General features: G+C 41.7%; 1 protein-coding gene across 4 annotated transcripts in view; it reads left to right on the top strand.

The window, feature by feature from the left end:
• lpp (LIM domain containing preferred translocation partner in lipoma) overlaps window positions 1-20,450 on the top strand; it is a 178,474-nt gene that overhangs the window by 110,551 nt on the left and 47,473 nt on the right. For all 4 annotated transcript variants that reach the window (XM_005727169.1, XM_005727166.1, XM_005727167.2 and 1 more), the window contains one exon: window positions 2,025-2,630. In XM_005727169.1, the coding sequence (XP_005727226.1) occupies window positions 2,025-2,630 (606 nt within the window). The remainder of the gene's footprint in view (window positions 1-2,024; window positions 2,631-20,450) is intronic.

The raw sequence follows: 20,450 nt of genomic DNA, 5'->3' as shown, positions 1-20,450 counted from the left end.
TAAGGCAGAGGTGGTGATAATTATGGCTTAATGAGCGGGCTTTAATTGTAAAGCCTACACAAGAATGTGCTCTTCTAATTGAGTCAGTGTTCTGCAGTTTTACCCATTTTTGCTCAAAATAAATACTCTTTATAAATGTTACCAGCTAATAACATTCAGTATTATCAATACAAAGAGTCCCAGATCCTGCCTGTCAATCGCTTCCCTTCGAAGCACTGATAGTGCCTCCGACTGGCCTCGTTAAGGTTGGCAGGTCAAGACATAAAAAGAGTTTAGTCGATATGAAAATCTTTTACCCTGCACAGACTTTTCTTTCTGATTTGGTGCATTGAGCAGTTTCATCACCCTCAGAAAAGAGTGAATCTATTCTCTTAATGTAATTTGTGGAAAATGTACCATGACAGTGTAATTATTTTGAGGGGGCCAATTTGCATTTCCTTTGCCCGGCAAGCTGAATGTTACTGTAGGTTCTAAGGCCTTAAAGATAAATGAATAATCTAGAGTATTTAAAACCCATGAAACATTTAAATGAAGTAATTTCACTTCCTAAAGGGCATAGGGAAGATGTTTCCATACATACTCAGACTCACTTTTTAAATAAACATCAGCTCTAATCACTGAGAGCTGGAAATATTTTCTGGATCCTTTAATGGTTCCTTAGGGGCTCCCCTCTGACTTAGATTAGATGGGATTTAGACAAAGTTGATGCTTTTACCAAAACTTGGAATTCTTTTTCATCTGTGGACATCATAAGGAGCATGGTACTGTATACGTTTCACTGATAGAATTGCTACATAAGTGTAGCAGTGTGGGGAAAATGGCGTGTGACATTTCTGTGCAGCCGGCTTTGATCAACTTTGAAGGGAAATCGATTGGAGTTGTTGCTCTGCCCCATTTTAGAAGACATCTCATCAAACCGGGTTGCAAAGGGTCTAAAGACTACAAGTGTTCATTTTTGTTCCCTTAGTGCTGCAAATTTAGTAATTGACTCTGATTTTTGGCTTCAGGCAGTAACCTAATAAGGCCATCCAAGGTTAATGATAGACCCTTTTTAGACTGGCTGAATGTCTGACACCGATATGTAGTCGTGGTGAAAAACAATTATTACTTACATGAGAGACACTCGGGGCAGAAGCCTCTGACATATGAATGAAGTGTTGTTATTCTGCCTGTTATTAGCCGCTATATTTCCTTCTAGTTTGGCTTGTAAATGAGACGTAGCCTTTGGACATCGGATCAAAACGCCACAGTCGTTCAGGTGGAGAGAATCTCTGCTCTGGGTTGTGTTGCTGCTTTACAGGCATCTCTTCCCAGGAACGCCAGCGCCACAAATCTCTGTGATTTAAAATCTTTCCCGTCCAAGCAGCTGGAGTCAGCACAAGTGTCATTTGCCTTTGCCAATCTGCTGTCACGACGTCCTCTGCCAAACAATTTATCCCCACCCCGCCTGCTTTATTAGCCATAGATTATGGGTGGTCATGGACAGTGTAGAGCCTCTGCTGTCGAGGTAGCTGTATAATTGACTGTCGGGAAGCAGGGTGGATACTTATTGAGCGTAAACTACGCTGTCAGTGAAATGCTGTAGAATACATCTGTTGTATTATTTTGCCACTGAGCAGGATTTCATTTCTGTGCTTTTAGTTCATTTTGCTTTCCAGTTAGCATCTTTTGTAGTCACGCTAGCACCCCAGCTGTGGACATGGCAGTCTTCTGTTTGCATGTAGCAAGAAGTCAGAACTGAAATATTTTTTCAGAGGATTTCTCTTAAATATTTTGGATATATGCATGGTGCTGAAGTCTGGTTATCATTTGTCTTAATGTAACTGTGAGATGGAAAATTGCTATGCTATGCAAATTTTCAAAACGTGGTGTGGTATCAAGTTGTACTAGGATGGAAAACATGACAGATTTGACATCTTAATATTAGCATGTAATTTTGTTGATTTTTAAATTGTTTTTTTATGTATAATATGTGTCTTTTAAAATGTCACTGAGCAGTACCGAAATTCTCTTTCTCTTTTCAGAATTCTGGATCCATGGCACCTTCAGCAGGCTCCGCCCCGAACGCTCCCGTGACAGGTTACAAGCGTATGGTCATCCCAACTCAGCCTCCACTGACTGCCACCAAGAAGTCTACGCCCAAACCTCAAACTCCTGGGGGAGTCTCATCTACATCACCTTCTCCTTTAAGTCCTATGGCCAAGACTCCAACCCACATGGCTCCTCAGCCGGTTCCGGCCTCCTATGCTACAGCATCAACCCCAAGCCAGCCCACCTTCAATGTCCAAGTGAGGTCGGCTCAGCCTGGACCCCAGCATCCAGCCCCTGGTGGGCAAAATTTTGGCCAGCAGCCCATTCGCAGCCCCGCGCAGGTGCAGTACATGCCCGCTCAGCCCAAAGGTCCTGACTTTGCTTATGGCCCGCCACAGCCTGGCTTCTCTCCAATGGCACCGGGGCCATATCAAGAACAGCAGCATCCAGGTGCGCCACAAGTAAGTGGAATAAACTCTAGAAGACCTCAAGCAGTCCCAGCCCAAGGATACCAGCCCCCAGGCCCCAAGAAGACCTACATTACAGATGTGCCACCCAGCTTGGCTCCATACACTTCTAGTCCAACGATTCCACCAAAGGTAAGAACGTCATCATCATCATGCAGTCGTTGTTCATATTCTTGGATATGGTAGTTTGAAAAGGCTTTAATCTCGTTATTGACATCAACTGGTCTAATATTTTCTGACACTTTAAGCATCTAAGTTGATAGCTTTAGGTTAACCACTGTGGCAGCACAGTGTTTTAGCGGTTAGCTCTTTTCCTCACAGCCAGAAGGTCCTGGGTTTGAAGCTGGGCAGGAGGCACCCTCGCCCCCCCCCTTGTTTCTGTGGGTTTTCTCTGGGAGTTCCAGTTTCTGCCATAAAAATATGCCAACACACAAAACACAAAAGCATTTCTCATTCTAAAGAGTTTCACTTCCTGTTTAATAAGTAGAGTTGCCTTTGAGAATTGTAAGGCATTTTTACGCTCAGCTGGGATGTTTAATCCCTCCAATCTGTTCTAGGTTTGTCCTGCAGCGTTAGGGTTAGATGTCCCTGGAGTCCCTGACTTGGAGGTGTCCTTACTGGATGCTTGAACCACCTCAGTTTGCATTTGTCAAACGCATAGTTGCTCCTCTTGAAACCTCTGTGAACCTCTAAAGATATATCAAAAATGGGAAGAAAAGATTTCAGTCACTTAAATGAGAAATTGTGCTCTTTGAGTCACCAGGTGCCAATGGTTTAAAGTTGCAAAATCAAAAGATAAATCAAGAGCTCTGGTTATCTCTTAGATCACCTCATCATTCATTCCTCCCGTTGAAGTCCTCCTCCATTTTGTTGTCACGAAAATGACCCACAGGTATTTAAACTGCTTTGCTTGGGTCAGCAGCTCACTGACAGAACCTTTAGAAAGTGTTCACCCACATCCACTGAGCCTTGCAGGTCACAGCTAGACAGCAAGAGTCTGAAAAACACAGCCTGGTCTCATTCTCTCTCTGTTGTAGCTTTCCAGTTATGTTTTATACAATTTAATAAAGGCAAAAACAGTGGGTGTGCAACGGTGCAGATCTCCGTACTGTAAACATCACTGTTATTTGTGTATTCATATTTGTGTGGAAGGTATGCATACATTCGTGCAACATTATTTGCCAAAGCAGTATGAAGCCATCTTTCATTGAAATTCCCTGAATAAAGTTATTTAAACCTGAACCTGTTGGGCTTTACACCATAATAGACAGCTTGTACTAGTGTACTTCAACAGTGTATCTACCAGCTGTGTTTTGTAAACCTAAGCTTGTACTTCACTGTAATAGTTATTTTTCCAGTTATTTGTGCCCAGCTGGAATGTGAATGTGTCAGTATGTAGTTTCCAAACATGTGCATGTGGTTAGGAGCTATTGTTTGACTGTCCTTCAAGCTAAGAGCTTTTAAAAAACAGTCGAACATGGAAATCTTTAGACTGAATGATGATACGTGATATACATTTTTGTATTTTTTATTAAGCCAACCTGTGGTACGGTGCAATCACTTTCTAGATTAACCTGTTTTATTTCAGTGCAAAAAATGTTGTTTTCTCAGCCAAGAACTGCTGTGCTTTTCAGAAAACTCAGTAAAATTATTCTACATATTTCTTTCTGATGTTTATGATGAAAACCTTTTCACTGGCTAAATCATTTGGTTTTGCGGGGCCTTCAGATCCAGGTTCAAATCCATAGTCAGTGTGTTACTTGCAGTAGAAGACAGTAGGCAAGAAATAAATGTTGGTTTACTTGGACGCTTTATTTGGAGCATTTTCCCCACTTTACCTGCCTTCAGACAGGTCTTTTCCACAGGGAACTGAAGTTGTTACACTCCACCACACTCGACTGACCAAAACACTGTTTTACTTCACAAAACACAGGAGTTGTCTGTCTACCGTTGCCTCAGTTGGTTAGTTTGTTTTACTGCGTGAGTTCAGTGTTTAATGGGTTGATTCCAGCCATCTAACTGTCCAAACATCCATCCATGGGCAGCAGTCCAAATCCCAGATCTCCCCGGCCACCTACTCCCCACCTGTCGAGGGGGGGCATCAAAGTGTTCCCAAGCCAGCTGACTGAGGTAATCTTTCCAGTGTTTCCAGGACCTGCTCTGTCCCTCTTCCCAGCAGAAAATATCCAAAACATCTCACCTAGGAGGTGCTCAGGAGGCGTGCTGCTTAGATGCACCAACCGTCTCAACTGGCTCCTTTCAATGTGGAGTATTAGTAATTCTACTCTGAGCCACTGTTATGAATGACTAAGTTCTTCACCCTGATGGAGGAAATTCATTTCTGCCAATTGTATCCACACCTCATTCTCTCAGTCATAACCCAGAGCTTGTGGCCATAGGCGAGGGTAGGAATCCAGATTGATATCTGCACCAATATATCTCCTATCACCAATATAGTAGACTATCGTGGCTCAAGAGTTGAGCGTTCGTCTTGTAATCGGAAGGTTGCCGGTTCGAGCCCCGGCTCGGACAGTCTCGGTCGTTGTGTCCTTGGGCAAGACACTTCACCCGTTGCCTACTGGTGGTGGTCAGAGGGCCCGGTGGGCAGCCTCGCCTCTGTCAGTGCGCCCCAGGGCGGCTGTGGCTACACTGTAGCTTGCCATCACCAGTGTGTGAATGTGTGTGTGTGAATGGGTGGATGACTGGTTGTGTAAAGCGCTTTGGGGTCAAGTAAAGCGCTATAGAAATACAGACCATTTACCATTTTAGTGTATGGATGTAGGTTTCTGGGTCAGCATTTTGAAGTCTCAGTTTTAGTTTTTTGGCAATGTTGTTTTATTTGTTTATTTGCTTATTTTGAGCCAGAAGTAGCCATATCTTCGAGGTTATTGTCTGACTCTAGTTTGGCTTGCATCCATAAAATTTCCAGGTGAAGCACAGACACAGATATGGGCTAATTAAATTGAGTAAAATTAAAATAAACAGTTAGAATTTCATTGATCAAAAGTGGACTTGACTGTCTGTTAGTAGAATAAACATTTAGAAAGCTCCATTAAAAATGCTTTGAAAGGTTCCAAGAGCTCAGACAGAGTGGAGAGGTCCAGCTCAGTGACTCCAGTTAAGGTGAAGACTAACGGGTAGCCATCTGCTCAATCACCATCAATTCCGATGAGTTATGAACAGAGACACTATCCAGAGAGACCAAAAAAACCATTTTTATACCAGAATCTAAATGTTTGTTAATGCTCTGAAATCAGGCATTTTAATGCAGAAGCCTATGAGCACGTGTCTCTGTCTGCAAGAGACTCTCACCCAACAAGACCTAGAATTGGCTCTAGCCCCCCACAACCTTGGCTTGCTTAAATAGAAAGCAATGGATGGATGAACAGAAATTAATAAATAATATTTTAAAGGGAACAAGCAGACAATATAGTAAAAAACACAAGGCAAAGAATTAGTACTAAACCTTTTTATAGATCTGTACATGACTGAAAAGAATAAAAACCCTCTGTTGTCCCATAGACTCTATGCCACAGAGACGAGCTATTCTAATCTCACCATATCCAGCCTTCGACAATCTCTGGAAAGTGGAAGACCCTTGAGTTTTCTTTAATTCAAGGATTTTATGATGGTTGAAAATACAAACTGGGCCTCCCAGCCTCTGGGAATAGCTCATCAAGGACTGTACTTTACTAAATACAAATTAGATTCAGCATTGCAGCAAGTATTTTAAAAATAAGTCTAATTATATTTGTTCAAAACAAAAGTCTACACTTTGCTTGAAAAGCTCACTGCGGTCCCAGTATGATGCATTATTAAAAAACAAAAGGTGGCGTTTATTACATTTGCAAGCATCTCTTTGATTTCAGATAAAAGCGAATCACTAATTTTACAGATATAGCTTGTGCACTGTATGTATATATTTGTCTTTCTTTCCCAAGGATATTATGCAGCAGGATAATGGGCTGTGAGCCACCCCTCACCCCCACTCCTCCTGCTGTATTTGGATGCTGTGAAACACATCAGGAAACTTTAATGCTCCATATCCATGAATGAGCTGTAAATGAGTGATCAAATCTGAGCCGAACCTCCTCTCAAACATGTGCATCCAAACCTTTAATCTAATCATTTTGTTTTCTCACTTGTGTCCAGAATAGCAGCGTTTTAATGCCAAAGCAGAGCAGGGACATCACAAAAGGCAGATTAGAATGAAAGCAGACTCTGTCAACTTTGCCTTTATGATCATCTCTCTGCTTGACCCAGTGTCGTGACATGTTCATAACCTTATACAAACAGTCATAAATCGACTTAAAGTTAGTCTTTTAATCTGTTGTGTAAATAACCCAAAGCCCAGTCATAGAAAATGAACTATTTACATTTTTTGTCATAATTATCAAAAGCCATCTGAAGTCACTGAGAGCTAATGGTGATTTTATGCAACCCGGGCCTTTCTCAGTAGGGGGTCTGTGACTTTGATTGAGGACTTTATTAAAGAGATCATTTTGCATAATTGAGGGTATTCATAGAAGGTCAGTTTCATCAGAAGTCGAAGAGAAAATCCTTGGATGAAATTCTATGATCTAGACTAGTTCTGATTAGCTCGTCTGCTCTGCCCCTGGCGTCACCCCACGTCACCCTCAGCTTGCCTACGCCCAATCTCCCAACGTACCCTTACTCACCCGTAAAGTGAAGGTGTGAGAAGAGCTCCTCGCATCAACACACTTCAACGGCGCTTAATTACCTAAGTCCACTAGTGTTTGATCTCAAACAGATTTCATGGCTGCCGGTTAATGTACCATTTTCCGCGATTCTCTCAGTGTTTCCAGTTGTTGGAGCAAAGCTGAGCTGGATGATGCCCTGTGTTTTTGCTAAGCTTGAGTGACGTTTGACAGGAGAGGATTATTTTGCACTGCTCAGTCCCCATAGCCAGTTAAAGCCCCCTCGAAGGTCAATGATGGTTTCAACTGTCAAACATGTTTAAAGAGCTTGACGTATTTCTGCCTTCCAGTTCTGGCCACGTTGGCTTTTGACCTGGCCGACAACATTTGCATATGGTGCCATCAGGACATGTCCAGAGAAACCTTTATAGCCGTGTAATCGGGTACGAATCATCTCCCAAAACTGTGCTTTTAACCTTTAAACCGATCCAGGTGAAAGTCGATCAAAAGTTAAGCAATTCAATTGCAATGGAAACATTAATTAGGACATTTTTGACATTACGTTATCTCATGGATTTTGTATTTAAGTGTTCCTGATTTTAATATAACTTCGGCGTTTAAGAGAGTGGCTAATAAAAAAAAATACTTTCAAGGCTAATCAAACAGTCATTAAAATGGAAAGTGCAGAATGATTTTAAACTTTTGTGCAGATCAAGCAAAGTAGAAAACAGCTTCTGTCTGAGGTGGAATAAAGAGGATTCATCACGAGCTTTAGACAAAAGGCAGTAAGCGTATAAGGTCAGTGATACAAGAAGTATAAAAAAGTAAAGAACTTTAAAGCATTCAAAAAACGACCAGAAGTCAAAAGTTGTTTTTAGATCCCACATTTTTCGTTCAACTGTGATGAATAATGCCCCAACTTTTATGAGAAATGTTAATAATGAAAGTGCTGACATCAGCACGAATCATTTTTAGGAACTAATTGCTCCCTGGAAGTCCCGTTATGACAACTTGGACTTGTTTGTTTTCAGATTTTTTTTATGGGAGAACTTAGTCAGAATTTAAGTAATGCATCACTGGCTGTACAGGCTGTCATTTACAATCACAATGGAAGATTATATGATATATAGCAAGATGTCATATTGCAGGATAAATGTAAATATCGCATCACAGTGCTGCATTTTAAAAGTCCCACAGAGTTGATTCTGTTCATCTGGACATCACTCATCCAAGTGACTTCTCAGTCTGCTCCTTTTGCAAACACAATGTTGGCACGTTTATGAGACTGAAGAAGTCCCATTAATATATGGAAACATTTCTCTCACAGAAAAAGCTGCATATAGATAACCAGAATGAACTATTTGGGATTTCCTTACCTGGGTACTGTCATCGGGGGGCATTTTAGAAAATGTGTGAAAAAACCGATGATGTGTGCTTGCGGTGGTGTAGCTGGCTCCTGCTACAAGAAACAAAGGAAGTGATAACAGACAAAGACCTTGTTTGTGAAGTGAGTCTGAGCCTTAAAAACAATGAAAACCTTTCACGTGTGCTTCTTTGTTTTCTGATGTCAGATGACTGTAATCTTTCATCTAACTGATTGTTACCATGAAAAAGTTAATTAAAGAACTTTCCTTGTTATGCTGGAAAAAATGAGCTCTGGTTACCTGTAGCTTACCTGTAAATCGTCTTTGTTGTTGCTTTTTGGTTGTGTAGGACCCCAGTTCTCAGAGGTAGGTTTGCATGGTAGAGATAATTATATTTATGCATGTGTGAACACTTGCTTGTTTACATCACATGCGATGCTGGCTCCTCAGGAGATGACCCTAGCTGCCCTAAATTTAAGAACCATGTGCAGATCTTAAAAAAGCCAGCAGACTGAGTGCCGGGTTACCAGCTCGGCTGCAGAGAGAATTCAGCGCCTGGTGCAGGGTTACCACCATGTGTAACTACAAAGCGAGAGCCAAAGGCTTCGATGAGATGAAGACATGTTATCTGTAACCCTGTGATCTTCTCTGCATGTAGATGCACCTTGAAACAAATTGCACTGTGTTCTGTACCAAATATGTACCGACAGGCAGACTGCTCCATATTTCTTATTGTACTGTCAATTTGTGCTTAGCATCTATGCGCTGGCCTCATTAGAAACATGGATTTTTCTCACATCAGGTCAGTGATCGTGTCACATATACACATCTACTGTCTTTTTTGTCTATTTTCATTTCCTTCACAGCTTCATGGAGCCTTTACATAGAAAGCTCATCCACATATTTTTATGTGTTTTTCTTCAGTCTACAGAATCTCCCTCCGGCTACATGGGAATGAAATAAATACTCCTTAGAATTCCTTAAAGCTGCCGTCTATTTTTACTTAACCATAAAGTCTTAACATCAGAAAAAGCAGCCTTAAATTCTCGCTCTGTACCTCAACACATTTATGTGTTTTCTATTCAAACGCCACGATACTTAAGGACACAATCACATCTATTTCTGTAAAAACGTTGTTTTTCCTGCTATATTAATTTACAGTGGTGCTTTCAGAAGAACGATGCCACTAAAATAAGCCTTTATGTGTGAATCCGAGTGCGTTTGTGCAGGTAATGAATCTGAAAGTATAATTAGAACATTTTCCATGCAGTTTCTCAGTCTTATTGTCTTGACAGCACAATTAAAAACAAAATGAGTTATGATTTTGAAAAAGCACACCCACGCATATCTAAGTATGAATACTCCAATTACACCTGTGAGCTGCTTTGCCCTTTCAACTGTTTTTTTCCATGTTTTAAAAAGGCAATATTACACATAAAAGCTGCTTTTCTTTAATAGTAGTCTGTGAGCTTTAGTCCGGCAGTTAATGGTGCTTACTGCTACGTGTTCACGGCACCAAGACGACAGGGAACTTGTCCGTGCTTTTAATAGAAATTTGCAGTAGTAATTTGCAGAGTAGTTCAATATTATAAACTTGGATTTATGTTTACTTGCTAGAAATCATCATATTTGCCTTTGCTGGCACGTTGATGTGTTTCTTACGCATTGCCAAATGAGTAGAAACGCATAAAATAAGAACAGACCGGAGCTGTCTTAAAATCCACTGGCGAGACGAAATCTTGTGACAGATGAAAACATCGCATCTCTGTGTGCATAAAAAAACATCTTTCCATCATGTTTTCCACTTTTTTGTCAGAGGCAACGTTTCAGTTAAAATGTATCTCTGCTGACAAGATTTAATGGCAGAGGATGGAGAATTGGCACCACCAGCATTTTATCTCAACAAACCAAACCCCGATGCCTGCTGTTAGTAAAGGAAGAAATGAGCATTAATTTGTTTTTTCTTAGGATTTTTTTTGAAGTTCGTTGAATTCAGTTAGTTGAAATTGTGCTGAAAATCTCGCTACTTAAAGATTACAGCGTCCAAGAGTGGCATAATGGATCTTATTTTTCTGAACCTGGATGCAAAAAGAAGTTGGATTGTACAGAAGTCGAGGAAAAACAAAATAAACATTGTACTTTTTGACTGACTCATGACCTCATTAAACACTTAACGCCTTACTGTATAAAACATAATGATTGCTATGTTTAACACTGTGGTTTTTATTAGCGTCAACAAGCAGGATAAAGGAGGGTGTGCTTTGTGCTACCGTCACAATAGTGAAAACAGTGGTTTGGCACCGCGGCATGTGATCTGCAACTTGTAAACTCATTGCTTTTGAAATGGTTTCAAACTGGTTGATTCCTGCACAAATGGGGCTGTACTACAAAATGATTTGGGTACTTGGGAGTCTTGCTTTTATATAACCACAGTAACATGGGACATAAATGCATCGCAGACAAGGCGCAGTCTTTGGAGCAGACTGACCCAGATCGATTGAAGCGTGTCAGCAATTCGTCTACCTTTGTAAATCGTAGTAACTGTGAACCTTCACAAACAGTAGGTGATGTCACAATGGCTACAGCCATCTTTTATATACAGTCTTTGGCAACCACACCAATACTGCACAGCTCACAGGAAATTCCACATTGCTCTGCTCCCTTTCGCAAAAATGATGATCTGTGCATTTTGCTGCCTTTCTAGTCATTCATGTAAATATGGAAACATCTTCTATATATGCTCCAACCTTTGAGCTCATTGGTTGGTGGTGAGCTCTTTTAAGAAGTGCCTCCTTCCATGTGTAGAATACCACAGCAGCAGGTCAGTCGAGGTGGAGGCCCTTGGAAACACCAGTAAATATAACTACAATATACACATAAACTAAGAGCTGCAACAGGCATTGACTAGGGATGCACTTGACATTTCATCAATTTAAAGTTTTTAAAGTATTCTGTGCTTTCTGAAAAAATATAAGTTGCTGGGAGGAAATGTAAGGGTGTGTAAGATAAATCTTTAAAGTGCAAGAGAAACGAAACTGGTATCAATAAACATTTACACAGCAGATATTTCAGGCAGTGTAAGGCCTACTTCATTTTAATAACTAAATCTAAAAATAAAGACTGTTATAGTCATTTAAATAGGAGGCTGTGCAGGACTTTGTCACATACTGCTGAAAAAAGCCTCATGAGGTACTTACATCCTCTCACCCTTTAAGCTAATGTCAGTTTGGAATATTAAATCTTTGGCCTCGTATCGGTTGACTGACTTGTGCCTTGTAACTATGCAGCACGCATTCTTGTCTGTCATATCATCAGAAGCCATTACACCTCTAATGCAGGTCAGATCGTGCGACAAGGATCAGCTGTATTCCCCGTAGCATTGCAGAGGTACAAGCTACTGTATGTAATTACTGCTGTGCCTCCGACGTGTTGCTGGCACAGTGTGCAGCGGTGGTCCACTCAGGATTTTGTTACCGAATGCTTCGCAGACTAAAGGTCAGTCCGGTGGATCTGATCCGAGGTCAGCGATTTATGGCGGATCTCCTTATGGTTCACTTTCTTGCCAACACATTCGAAAGCTTCCTCTCAGTTACTGCTTCTAGGTTTAAAACAGGTGTGTAACAACACAGAGGAACTGGGCCAATTAAGGTTAATAGAGATGCTGTGCTATGAATAAATGCATGAGACAATATTGAAAACTGATTACCTAAGTGATGTTTTACTACCACAGCTCTTCAAAATCAGAGTAGCTGCTGAAGTATGGGAGTTCTGACTTTTGTTTTAAATTGGAATTACTTTACAGATGACTAATAAATAAAATAATGACAAAGTAGTGAAGACTTTTAATTGTGCCCTAAAACTACAGCTGTCCTGATGGTATACGAAACCACCTGCTGGAAAGTAAAAAGGAACATCCTGAGAGTTTTTAACCACAGCTACTCCTTGATAATAATTATAAGAAGAACTTATAATCATAACAGGTCACTAAAGATTTAAAACAATACTTTTATTTAGTCCCGATTGCCAGTCTTGGCAGCCGGGTATCAGTCCGCCAGGGCCTCCACTCCTGGCCGCCGCCCGGCACACAATGCACCCGACCCCTATAGCGCCTCCTGCGGGTGGTGAGCCTGCGGGAGGATTGGCCCATGTCCCCTTTTCGGGCTGTGCCCGGCCGGGCCCCATGGACTAAGGCCCGGCCACCAGACGCTCGCCCTCGGGCACCCTCCCGGGCCTGGCTCCAGGGCGGGGCCCCGGTAACCCGGGCAGGATAAACTCTTCCCTCGATGTTTTCTTCATAAAGGGTATACAAGCGGCGGAAAAGAGCTTCCTCCGAAGGGTGGCTGGCCTCTCCCTTAGAGATAGGGTGAGAAGTTCGGCCATCCAGGAGGGGCTCAGAGTAGAGCCGCTGCTCCTCCACATCGAAAGGAGCCAGCTGAGCTGGTTTGGGCATCTGACAAGGATGCCTCCTGGGCGCCTCCTGGGGTTGGTGTTCCGGGCATGTCCCACCGGGAGGAGGCCCCGGGGCAGACCCAGGACACGCTGGAGAGATTATATCTCTCGGCTGGCCTAGGAATGCCTTGGCGTTCCCCTGGATAAGCTGGAGGAGGTGGCTGGGGAGAGGGAGGTCTGGGCTTCTCTGCTTAGGCTGCTGCCCCCGCGACCCGGCCCCGGATAAAGCGGATGAAGATGGATGGATGGATGGATGGACTAGTTACTTACATGATCCACATGGTCCATCGGTATGGCAAGGACAATGGCGGGTTATGTGCAATATGTGTACACATTTTTGAAAGACACAAGCTTTGATTGTATCTTAATTATCAAATTCCAATCACTACGTTGTTTTACAGTCAAGTGGCTTGCAAACCTAGAGAAGAACTGTTGAGGAAGTCTTGATTTTAAGTGTTTCTTTGCAAGATTTCTGAAGTATTCCACATATACAAACTCTGATTTACAACAGATAAAACCATTAAAAATGGATTCCTGTAGAAAATATGATAGGGTCATTTATGACCCTATCTGATTGCTAAATATCTGGGTTTCTTGCGATTAAACACAATTTTATAGGATTACTAAATGAACAAAGTTTCCTGGCCATTATCGCTGTAACTATAAGTGAGCATATGGCCACTGTAAGCCTAGTGTTGGGTTATGAGAGACATATAAATAATTTCAAAAAGAACATCTATAAATCTATGTAATGCAGCTTTTCATGGGTATTTTCTTTCCTGGAAAGCTCCATTCAGTTGTATGTGTGAATTCCAATGAACTACCAGATTCTTATTTCCAGGCAACTCCAATAAAGAGATGTGCAGCTGTGAGTCTTTACATGGAATAAAGATTATTTTTACAAAGCTTCTGTTTACAGAGCTACAACTTGAATGTTCCAGAAAACCTCCCAATGATTATTTGATTCATGATACTCATTTTATAGATGAGCTCATTGGTGTCACTTGAATATTGTTGTAGTTGCTTTCAGGTTCTTTTTTTTGTTAGTTGTTGATTGGCCGCTACCTTCAGCCAGTCGTAACCCCTCGTAGATCAGAAGTGTTTGTCACATAACTGCTCATAAATAATAGCCCCTGCCACTGTGTTCTCTTCATGCCCCCTCTCAGACGAACAGCTTGGCTGGTAAATAACTGGCCCGATCGATACCTGTCATTGCAGTTCAGTGAGCTCCGGCAATCCAAAATGTCTTAGCAGTTTATTTTCTTGTTTTCAACCTGCTGTCGTCGCTGGGCTGGATTGAAGAGGTGCAGCTATATCCTGCAGTACTGAGATTTTACCACAGCTTTAAAGCGTAGTGTGTGTGTTACCGTGTTGGGCTTTGGTGGCATTTACCCACTTCTCAAGTTCTAAAATAGAGTTCAAACAGCCCCCCATCAACAACAAACCACCCACTCTTCCCAAAGCAAGCGCTTAGCTTCGTTCTGAAGCTAAAAGGCTGTGGAAACACTTTCTTAATTGAAAATATTACCCTGTCAGGCGAAAAGACCAGAGAGTAGGAAGTTGCGAACCCCTAAGTGGGCCTGAAGATGTTTTTACAGTGTTTTCAAAGTTCGATTTTAAGTTGTTTTTAAAGGCACCTTCAGAGCTCACGACCTGTGTCAACACCACATTACTGTAGTGTTCTGTGCGTGATAGATATTTAAAACTGAGGCTTTTTAAATGTCAAGGGAGGAAATGAAGGGACGAGGAGACAGAAGGCAGTAAGCAGGAAACTGCAACGGCGCAATCAGAAATACTAAGAAGCTGCAAGAGATTCAAAATTTTAAGAGAATGTTTGCACAGGAAGAAAAGAGAGAAAAACTCAGTATCGGCTCAGGAGTCAGGTGATGGAAGATTATGATTATTATGTTAAGACATCAATCATAAGAAGCCCAATGAAAACACAAGATTGAAATCTGTGTTTCAACTATTTGATGCACATTTAAATACACACTAATTACTATAACGATTATGTTAATTTGCTGTCTTCTCTTACCTTTGTGACTGACTGTGGAATCATCAGTGAAATGCTGAATATAATTTCTGTAATGATACATTTAGAAATGCACAGTGATTTTTTTATTTTTTTATTTTTAAATCTTGGCACCAAACTTTTCACATATTAGCCAAGTTTAAGGGCCGGGCCTATTTTATACTCTGTATAAGCTTTGCATGATTCACAGTTCAGAATAATCCTTCCCTGTCTTGTTCTGGGCCTTGGTGTAGCCCTGAGTGCTGGGTTTGGCTTTTCTGTTTCACTTTGCATCTTGTTTTTTTTTATGTTTATGCAAGTTTCCTCCGTGACCTCCCTTATCTCCCACCACTGGAAAAAAAACAAAAAAAACCAAAACACCATAGCATAGTGCTGCCTTTTTTGGTCCACGACATTCTAATAAAAGACTTTCTCGATCTGAAGTGTGAAATGCTTTTTTTTAGCTCACTTCCCCTTCCGTTCAAGAAAACTTTCTCCTGATTGGCTGCTTCATACAAACAGAAAGTTTGAGCAGTAGGTGTTTGGAGCTCCTCTGCCACAGATGACCATATTAGGGATATCCGTGCATCTTGAAATGATAAATAACTAAAAATAGACTGTCCGAAACTGAGCCTTTCACGCAACAGGAAGGGACTCGCATCCACAAAACAGCTACCAAAGCACAGAACACTGAGACTTCACTCTTTGTTTTTCAGTTCTCTAGTAAATATGCCATTAGTCTGCTATATACTTGCAATGCAAACAGTAAAATCTTGTAGTATCTTTGAACAACAGTTAGAAACCCGATGACTGGTTGCAGACTCTACTACTTTTCAGAGGTTAAGCATTCTGCTGTTATGCATTCGTTTTACTAGATGATATTTTTTGTTTCTTAATTTGATGACCCATTTGCTCAGCCACTGCTCATGGCTGAGAAACTTTCTGTTTATTTTTCAAATATCAAGTCGCTGTTGGGCACGTGCAAAATTGCGGTGTGCAAATGGCAAAAAAAAGAGACCAAGTCATGTGACGGTACAACCACATGACAAAGCTGGTGGCTGCAATAATGCTAGTGAAGCTAAGTCTGAAGCCCTGTAAATTCCACATCAATCTATTTTAATATTGTGTAAAACTCCAGACAGTGCTGTACAATAATGTCCATGTAGATTGTGTTTGATTGATGGTTCTAGCTTTTCATCACCACAGCCCCTGTGTGCACTGAAAGAGTAGCAGAGGTACGGTAGGCTTTCTAAACACTGTTTATTCCTTTTTATACCAGAGCTGACACTGAGCACAGTGGATGGCTTTCTTGCATTGACTCCAGTGACAGACGGTCCCTGTATGTAAACAATAAAAAATATTTGGCGTGAAGAGTGTTCAGTCCTCTGTGTCCAAGATTAGTTAGTAAAGAATGGCTTTAATTAGCTCACTTCATTCAATGGGGAAGAACTGATGGACTGTCTGACACTGCTTGGCTGTGTTAATGTATTGATCACACAGTAAGAAAAAGGCTCTTTTTGGTTCAGTTACAAAGGATGTGGCCAAAACCACCTGCATGAACAGTGGCCCCTGCTGGATCCTCCTGGACATGATCTCCTCAACACCTTTCTGCACACCAAGTTTTCTCAGTTTTTGGTGTCCTCTCTTCCCTCCTCACATCCTTCTCCGACCACAATAGAAGTCTTTTATCCGCCCTTGAATCAGAGTCAGTGAAACGTGTACACTTTCGAATCATTTTTTTTTTCCCACATCGGGGAAGCGTCCCCGAGCGGATTGGCCTTTGTGTGATCTTGGCCGCAGCGTTTGAGCGGTAGCTTTTGGTCAGGAGATATCTCTCAGGGTGTCATTCAGATAAACCATGCAGTTGTTTAGGTGGAATTGGAAAGGATATATCATGGTTTTGCCTGAGAGGTAAAATTACACAGGAGATCGGCACCACTGTGTATTACAAAAGGGAAGTGCAGGTTCCCGATACATCGATTTGAAAGGATAACCTGTATGAATCTTCATTATGTCCACCACATGTGTTTAAATATGGATCTAGGCTACCACATGAGGAAACTGCAGGAGAACACTTGGAGCTTGCACCCAAAACCAGGGAAACCTGCATCCTCTTTAATATCGTGTTTGCTCCGGTCGCAGGATGGTAATTGTATACAAAGAGACGCCAAATAAGTTTTATCTCCGTCCCAACAATTTGTGCAGTCATTTGTTGTTGTTGTTGTTGGGTTTTTGTTTTTTGTTTTTTTAGATTGCTCGTGGCACCCCTCTCTGCACGCTCAGATTTTCAAATATCTGTTTGCAGGGGGATGTGTCAGTTCCAAACAGATGACCTAGTTTTTACACACGCACATCTTACAAACATTGAAAGGCCCCTCTACATACATTACATGTCTGCAAACACTCTCAAATTCATCCCTTTATGTGAATTCACTTCTCAGCGAAGGTTTGAATGGCTGTGGAAAAAGTCAATTATGGAATTGGTTAATTTTTAATTATCGTCGGCTGCTCTGTACACAGCTGCTCTACAGTTGACTGTTATTTTTTTCCTCTCTGTTTAATTGGAGCTGAAACAGCATGACCTATTTTGTTTGGAGAGAATGTATACTTTATCTGCGCCTCCTCAGAAGGTGGCCTTGAGCTTAATTTGCAGCGCCGCGATGTCTCCTCTCAAAGTGTAATGCGTTACAGATTACTCGTAACCTGTTTTACATCGCAGGCTGCATATTCATCATTTGGATTACATAAAGCTACGAACATGCGATCGGTTGGAGAAATGACAAAGCAAACTTTCACCACAGGTGATGTTTTTATTGCCTTCATTTGGAGTCGGAGAGAGACAGTGGCGTCTCATCCGCCTCTAAGTGCACCCTGGTCAGTTTTATAAATGAAAGGGGCTTTCATAGGTTTTATATTGTGTCACCCTGATACAGTCAATACCATCCACTGTAAAGTGAGAGCTGTTAATACACAGCATTTAACCTGCACGTTTGATTCTAAACACACGACGTGGAGAAGTCCCCGCACACACACACGCGCACACTCTGAAAGGATAGTGTGACTGATCCAGCAATCCTTTCATTGTTCTGGTGAAACAGAGTCGCCTAAGCTGCTGTAATCACTCGTTTAGTGTTGCGGCAACAAATGCATATTTTTAGACATTTCCAATCCAATAAGAAAATTCAATCCACTCGTGAACCTTCACTAATGCAGTGGTCCATTTGCTGTTGTTGTGGTTATTATTACTATTATTTTAATAAGCCAATTCCCTTCCAAAGGCTCAATGTCCATTTCAAATAATACAGCTGTGACTGAGAGAGACAAAAAGCCAGGGTGTCACATTTTTGTGAGCTGACTAAAGCGGCTCTGACTTAAAGCTGCAGCTCCATTGACACTAAAGAGTATTTCTGCATTGTGAAGTCCATCATCATTTAATCTGTGGATAAATGTGTCTGTGAGTGATTATGTCTTTCTTCAGTTTGTGCTGATCGTGCAGGAAGTGTTCGGCTATTGTTAAAGGCAAGACAATTGTGCTTGGTTTAAGGTGCAATGCTGCATTTACAGGAAGTAGATGAGAAGAAACGCGCAGCTGATGGAGACACGGATTAGTGTTGCTTTCCATCGGGCTCTTTTTACACTGCTTGTACTTTTCCCCCCTTCTGGTTATCGCTTTCAGCTCAGTGGCTTGTGCTGTTTATGCAGCGGCTCTTGGTCTCATTGTATTCGCATGCTCCTTTTGGACTATGCAAAACAAGAAGAAGAAAAAAGGAGTGACCTAAATATGAAGATACAACTCACGATTCCTCAAAAGTTGAACTGACATTTGAATTATGCTCACTTTTTGGGTAAATAAATCTAAACTGTAATGGTACTGTAGCTGCTGTGTGTGTGTGTGTGTTGTTTTTAGAAAGAGGAAAGTGCAGTTTTGTGTATTTGTAGATCCTGATGAGCCGTGTTTGCTTGGCCTTCTGTAGACTTGCAGGTGAGTTACTGATGGGAACATTTTACAGCCTTGTATACTCAACCACATGTTTCCCTTTTGGCTTGTTATGGTTATATTCTAAGTCATCTCTCGTTTCATGAGATTCAGTATTTAGGAGAAGCCATGTTGCTATTAACTCTCCACTATAAATAATGTTTATTGGGGCATCTGTGGAGTTGAAGTGGGTTCACCAGTTGGAAGCTCATCACAATTGGAACATCCCCGATTCCCCCACTCCAAGATACTCAATTACCTCCCAACCCTTCCATCAGTGTGTGAGTCTGTGTGAGCAGTATAAAACGTGCTATATAAAAGTACTGGGGCGTGGTGGATCTAAGCCCTCTTTTAACTCCACTCCCTTTAAGCCACCTTGCTTTTGGTTGGCTGCCTCTCAAACAAATGATTTAAACAGCAGGTAGAGCTGCTTACCTGTGGTGGCCATATTAGGAATAGCCACTCTCTCATGAAAAGAACCGTATGAAACTGAGTGTTTAGGTGTTTGCAGATGAGACTGTGATCTGAAACTGTGAGCACTGTGAGTAGCAGGGAGCGACTAGAGACTGGAGAGGTGGAGGTATGCTCTTGAGAGAAGAGGATGAAAGTCGGTGGACGCAAGACAGAATGCATGTGTGTAAATGAGAGGGTGAAGACTCAAAAAGTAGAGAAAGTGAAGCTAGATGAGTTTAAATACCTGTAGTCAACCATCCAAAGCAAAGGATGGTGCATAAGAGAGGTGAAGAAGAGAGAGCAGAGAGGGTGGAGTGGGTGGAGATGAGTGTCGGGTGATTTGTGACAGAAGGATGGCACCAAAAGGGGTGGTTTACAAAATAGTAGTGAGATGTTAAGATTGGACGTAAGCTGAAGATGTTATGGTTTTCATAGGCGTGACTAGAATGGACAAAATTAGAAATTAATCTATCAGAAGGACAGCTCAGGTTGAGCAGTTTGGAGACAAAGTTAGAGAGGTGAGGCTGAGATGGTTTGGACATGTGCAGAGGAGGGATAGGCGACTTATTGACAAAGGATGATGAAGATGGAGCTGCCAGGCAGGAGGAAAAGAGGAAGCCCTCAGAGGATTTTCATGGAAGTAGTGACAGGAGAGGAGGAGGCATCCTCCATCTAGATGATCCATTGTGGAGACGTCTAAAGAGAGACAATTAAATTCTCAAATGTAATTTAGTGTCTTAATTTGATGTCTTCTCTTGTTACAACAAATTTAAAAACGTTGGATCTTTACTGTGACAGAGCTGATGTGCTCTGTGTGGTTTCGTCTCACAGATCTGTAGCTGTGGGTATAGTTCCAGCTTCCTGTTTGGACGCCTTTGTGGCACCTCCTCTAACAAAGGTGCAGATGCGATGCCCTGAGAACAGTTGTCTCTCCTGTTCACTCTCTGTCACTGCAGTGGAAGCAGGAAAGACAGAGCCTGAGGTTTAGTTCTTAGCGGGACACAGCGCTGTCAGGGCATCAGGTGAGAGCATGTACGGAGG

The sequence above is a fragment of the Pundamilia nyererei genome, unplaced genomic scaffold, assembly GCF_000239375.1.
Source record: "Pundamilia nyererei isolate P.nyererei 1_Seehausen unplaced genomic scaffold, PunNye1.0 scaffold00023, whole genome shotgun sequence".
NCBI lineage: Eukaryota > Metazoa > Chordata > Actinopteri > Cichliformes > Cichlidae > Pundamilia > Pundamilia nyererei.
This window is presented reverse-complemented; position numbering and strand designations above follow the sequence as displayed.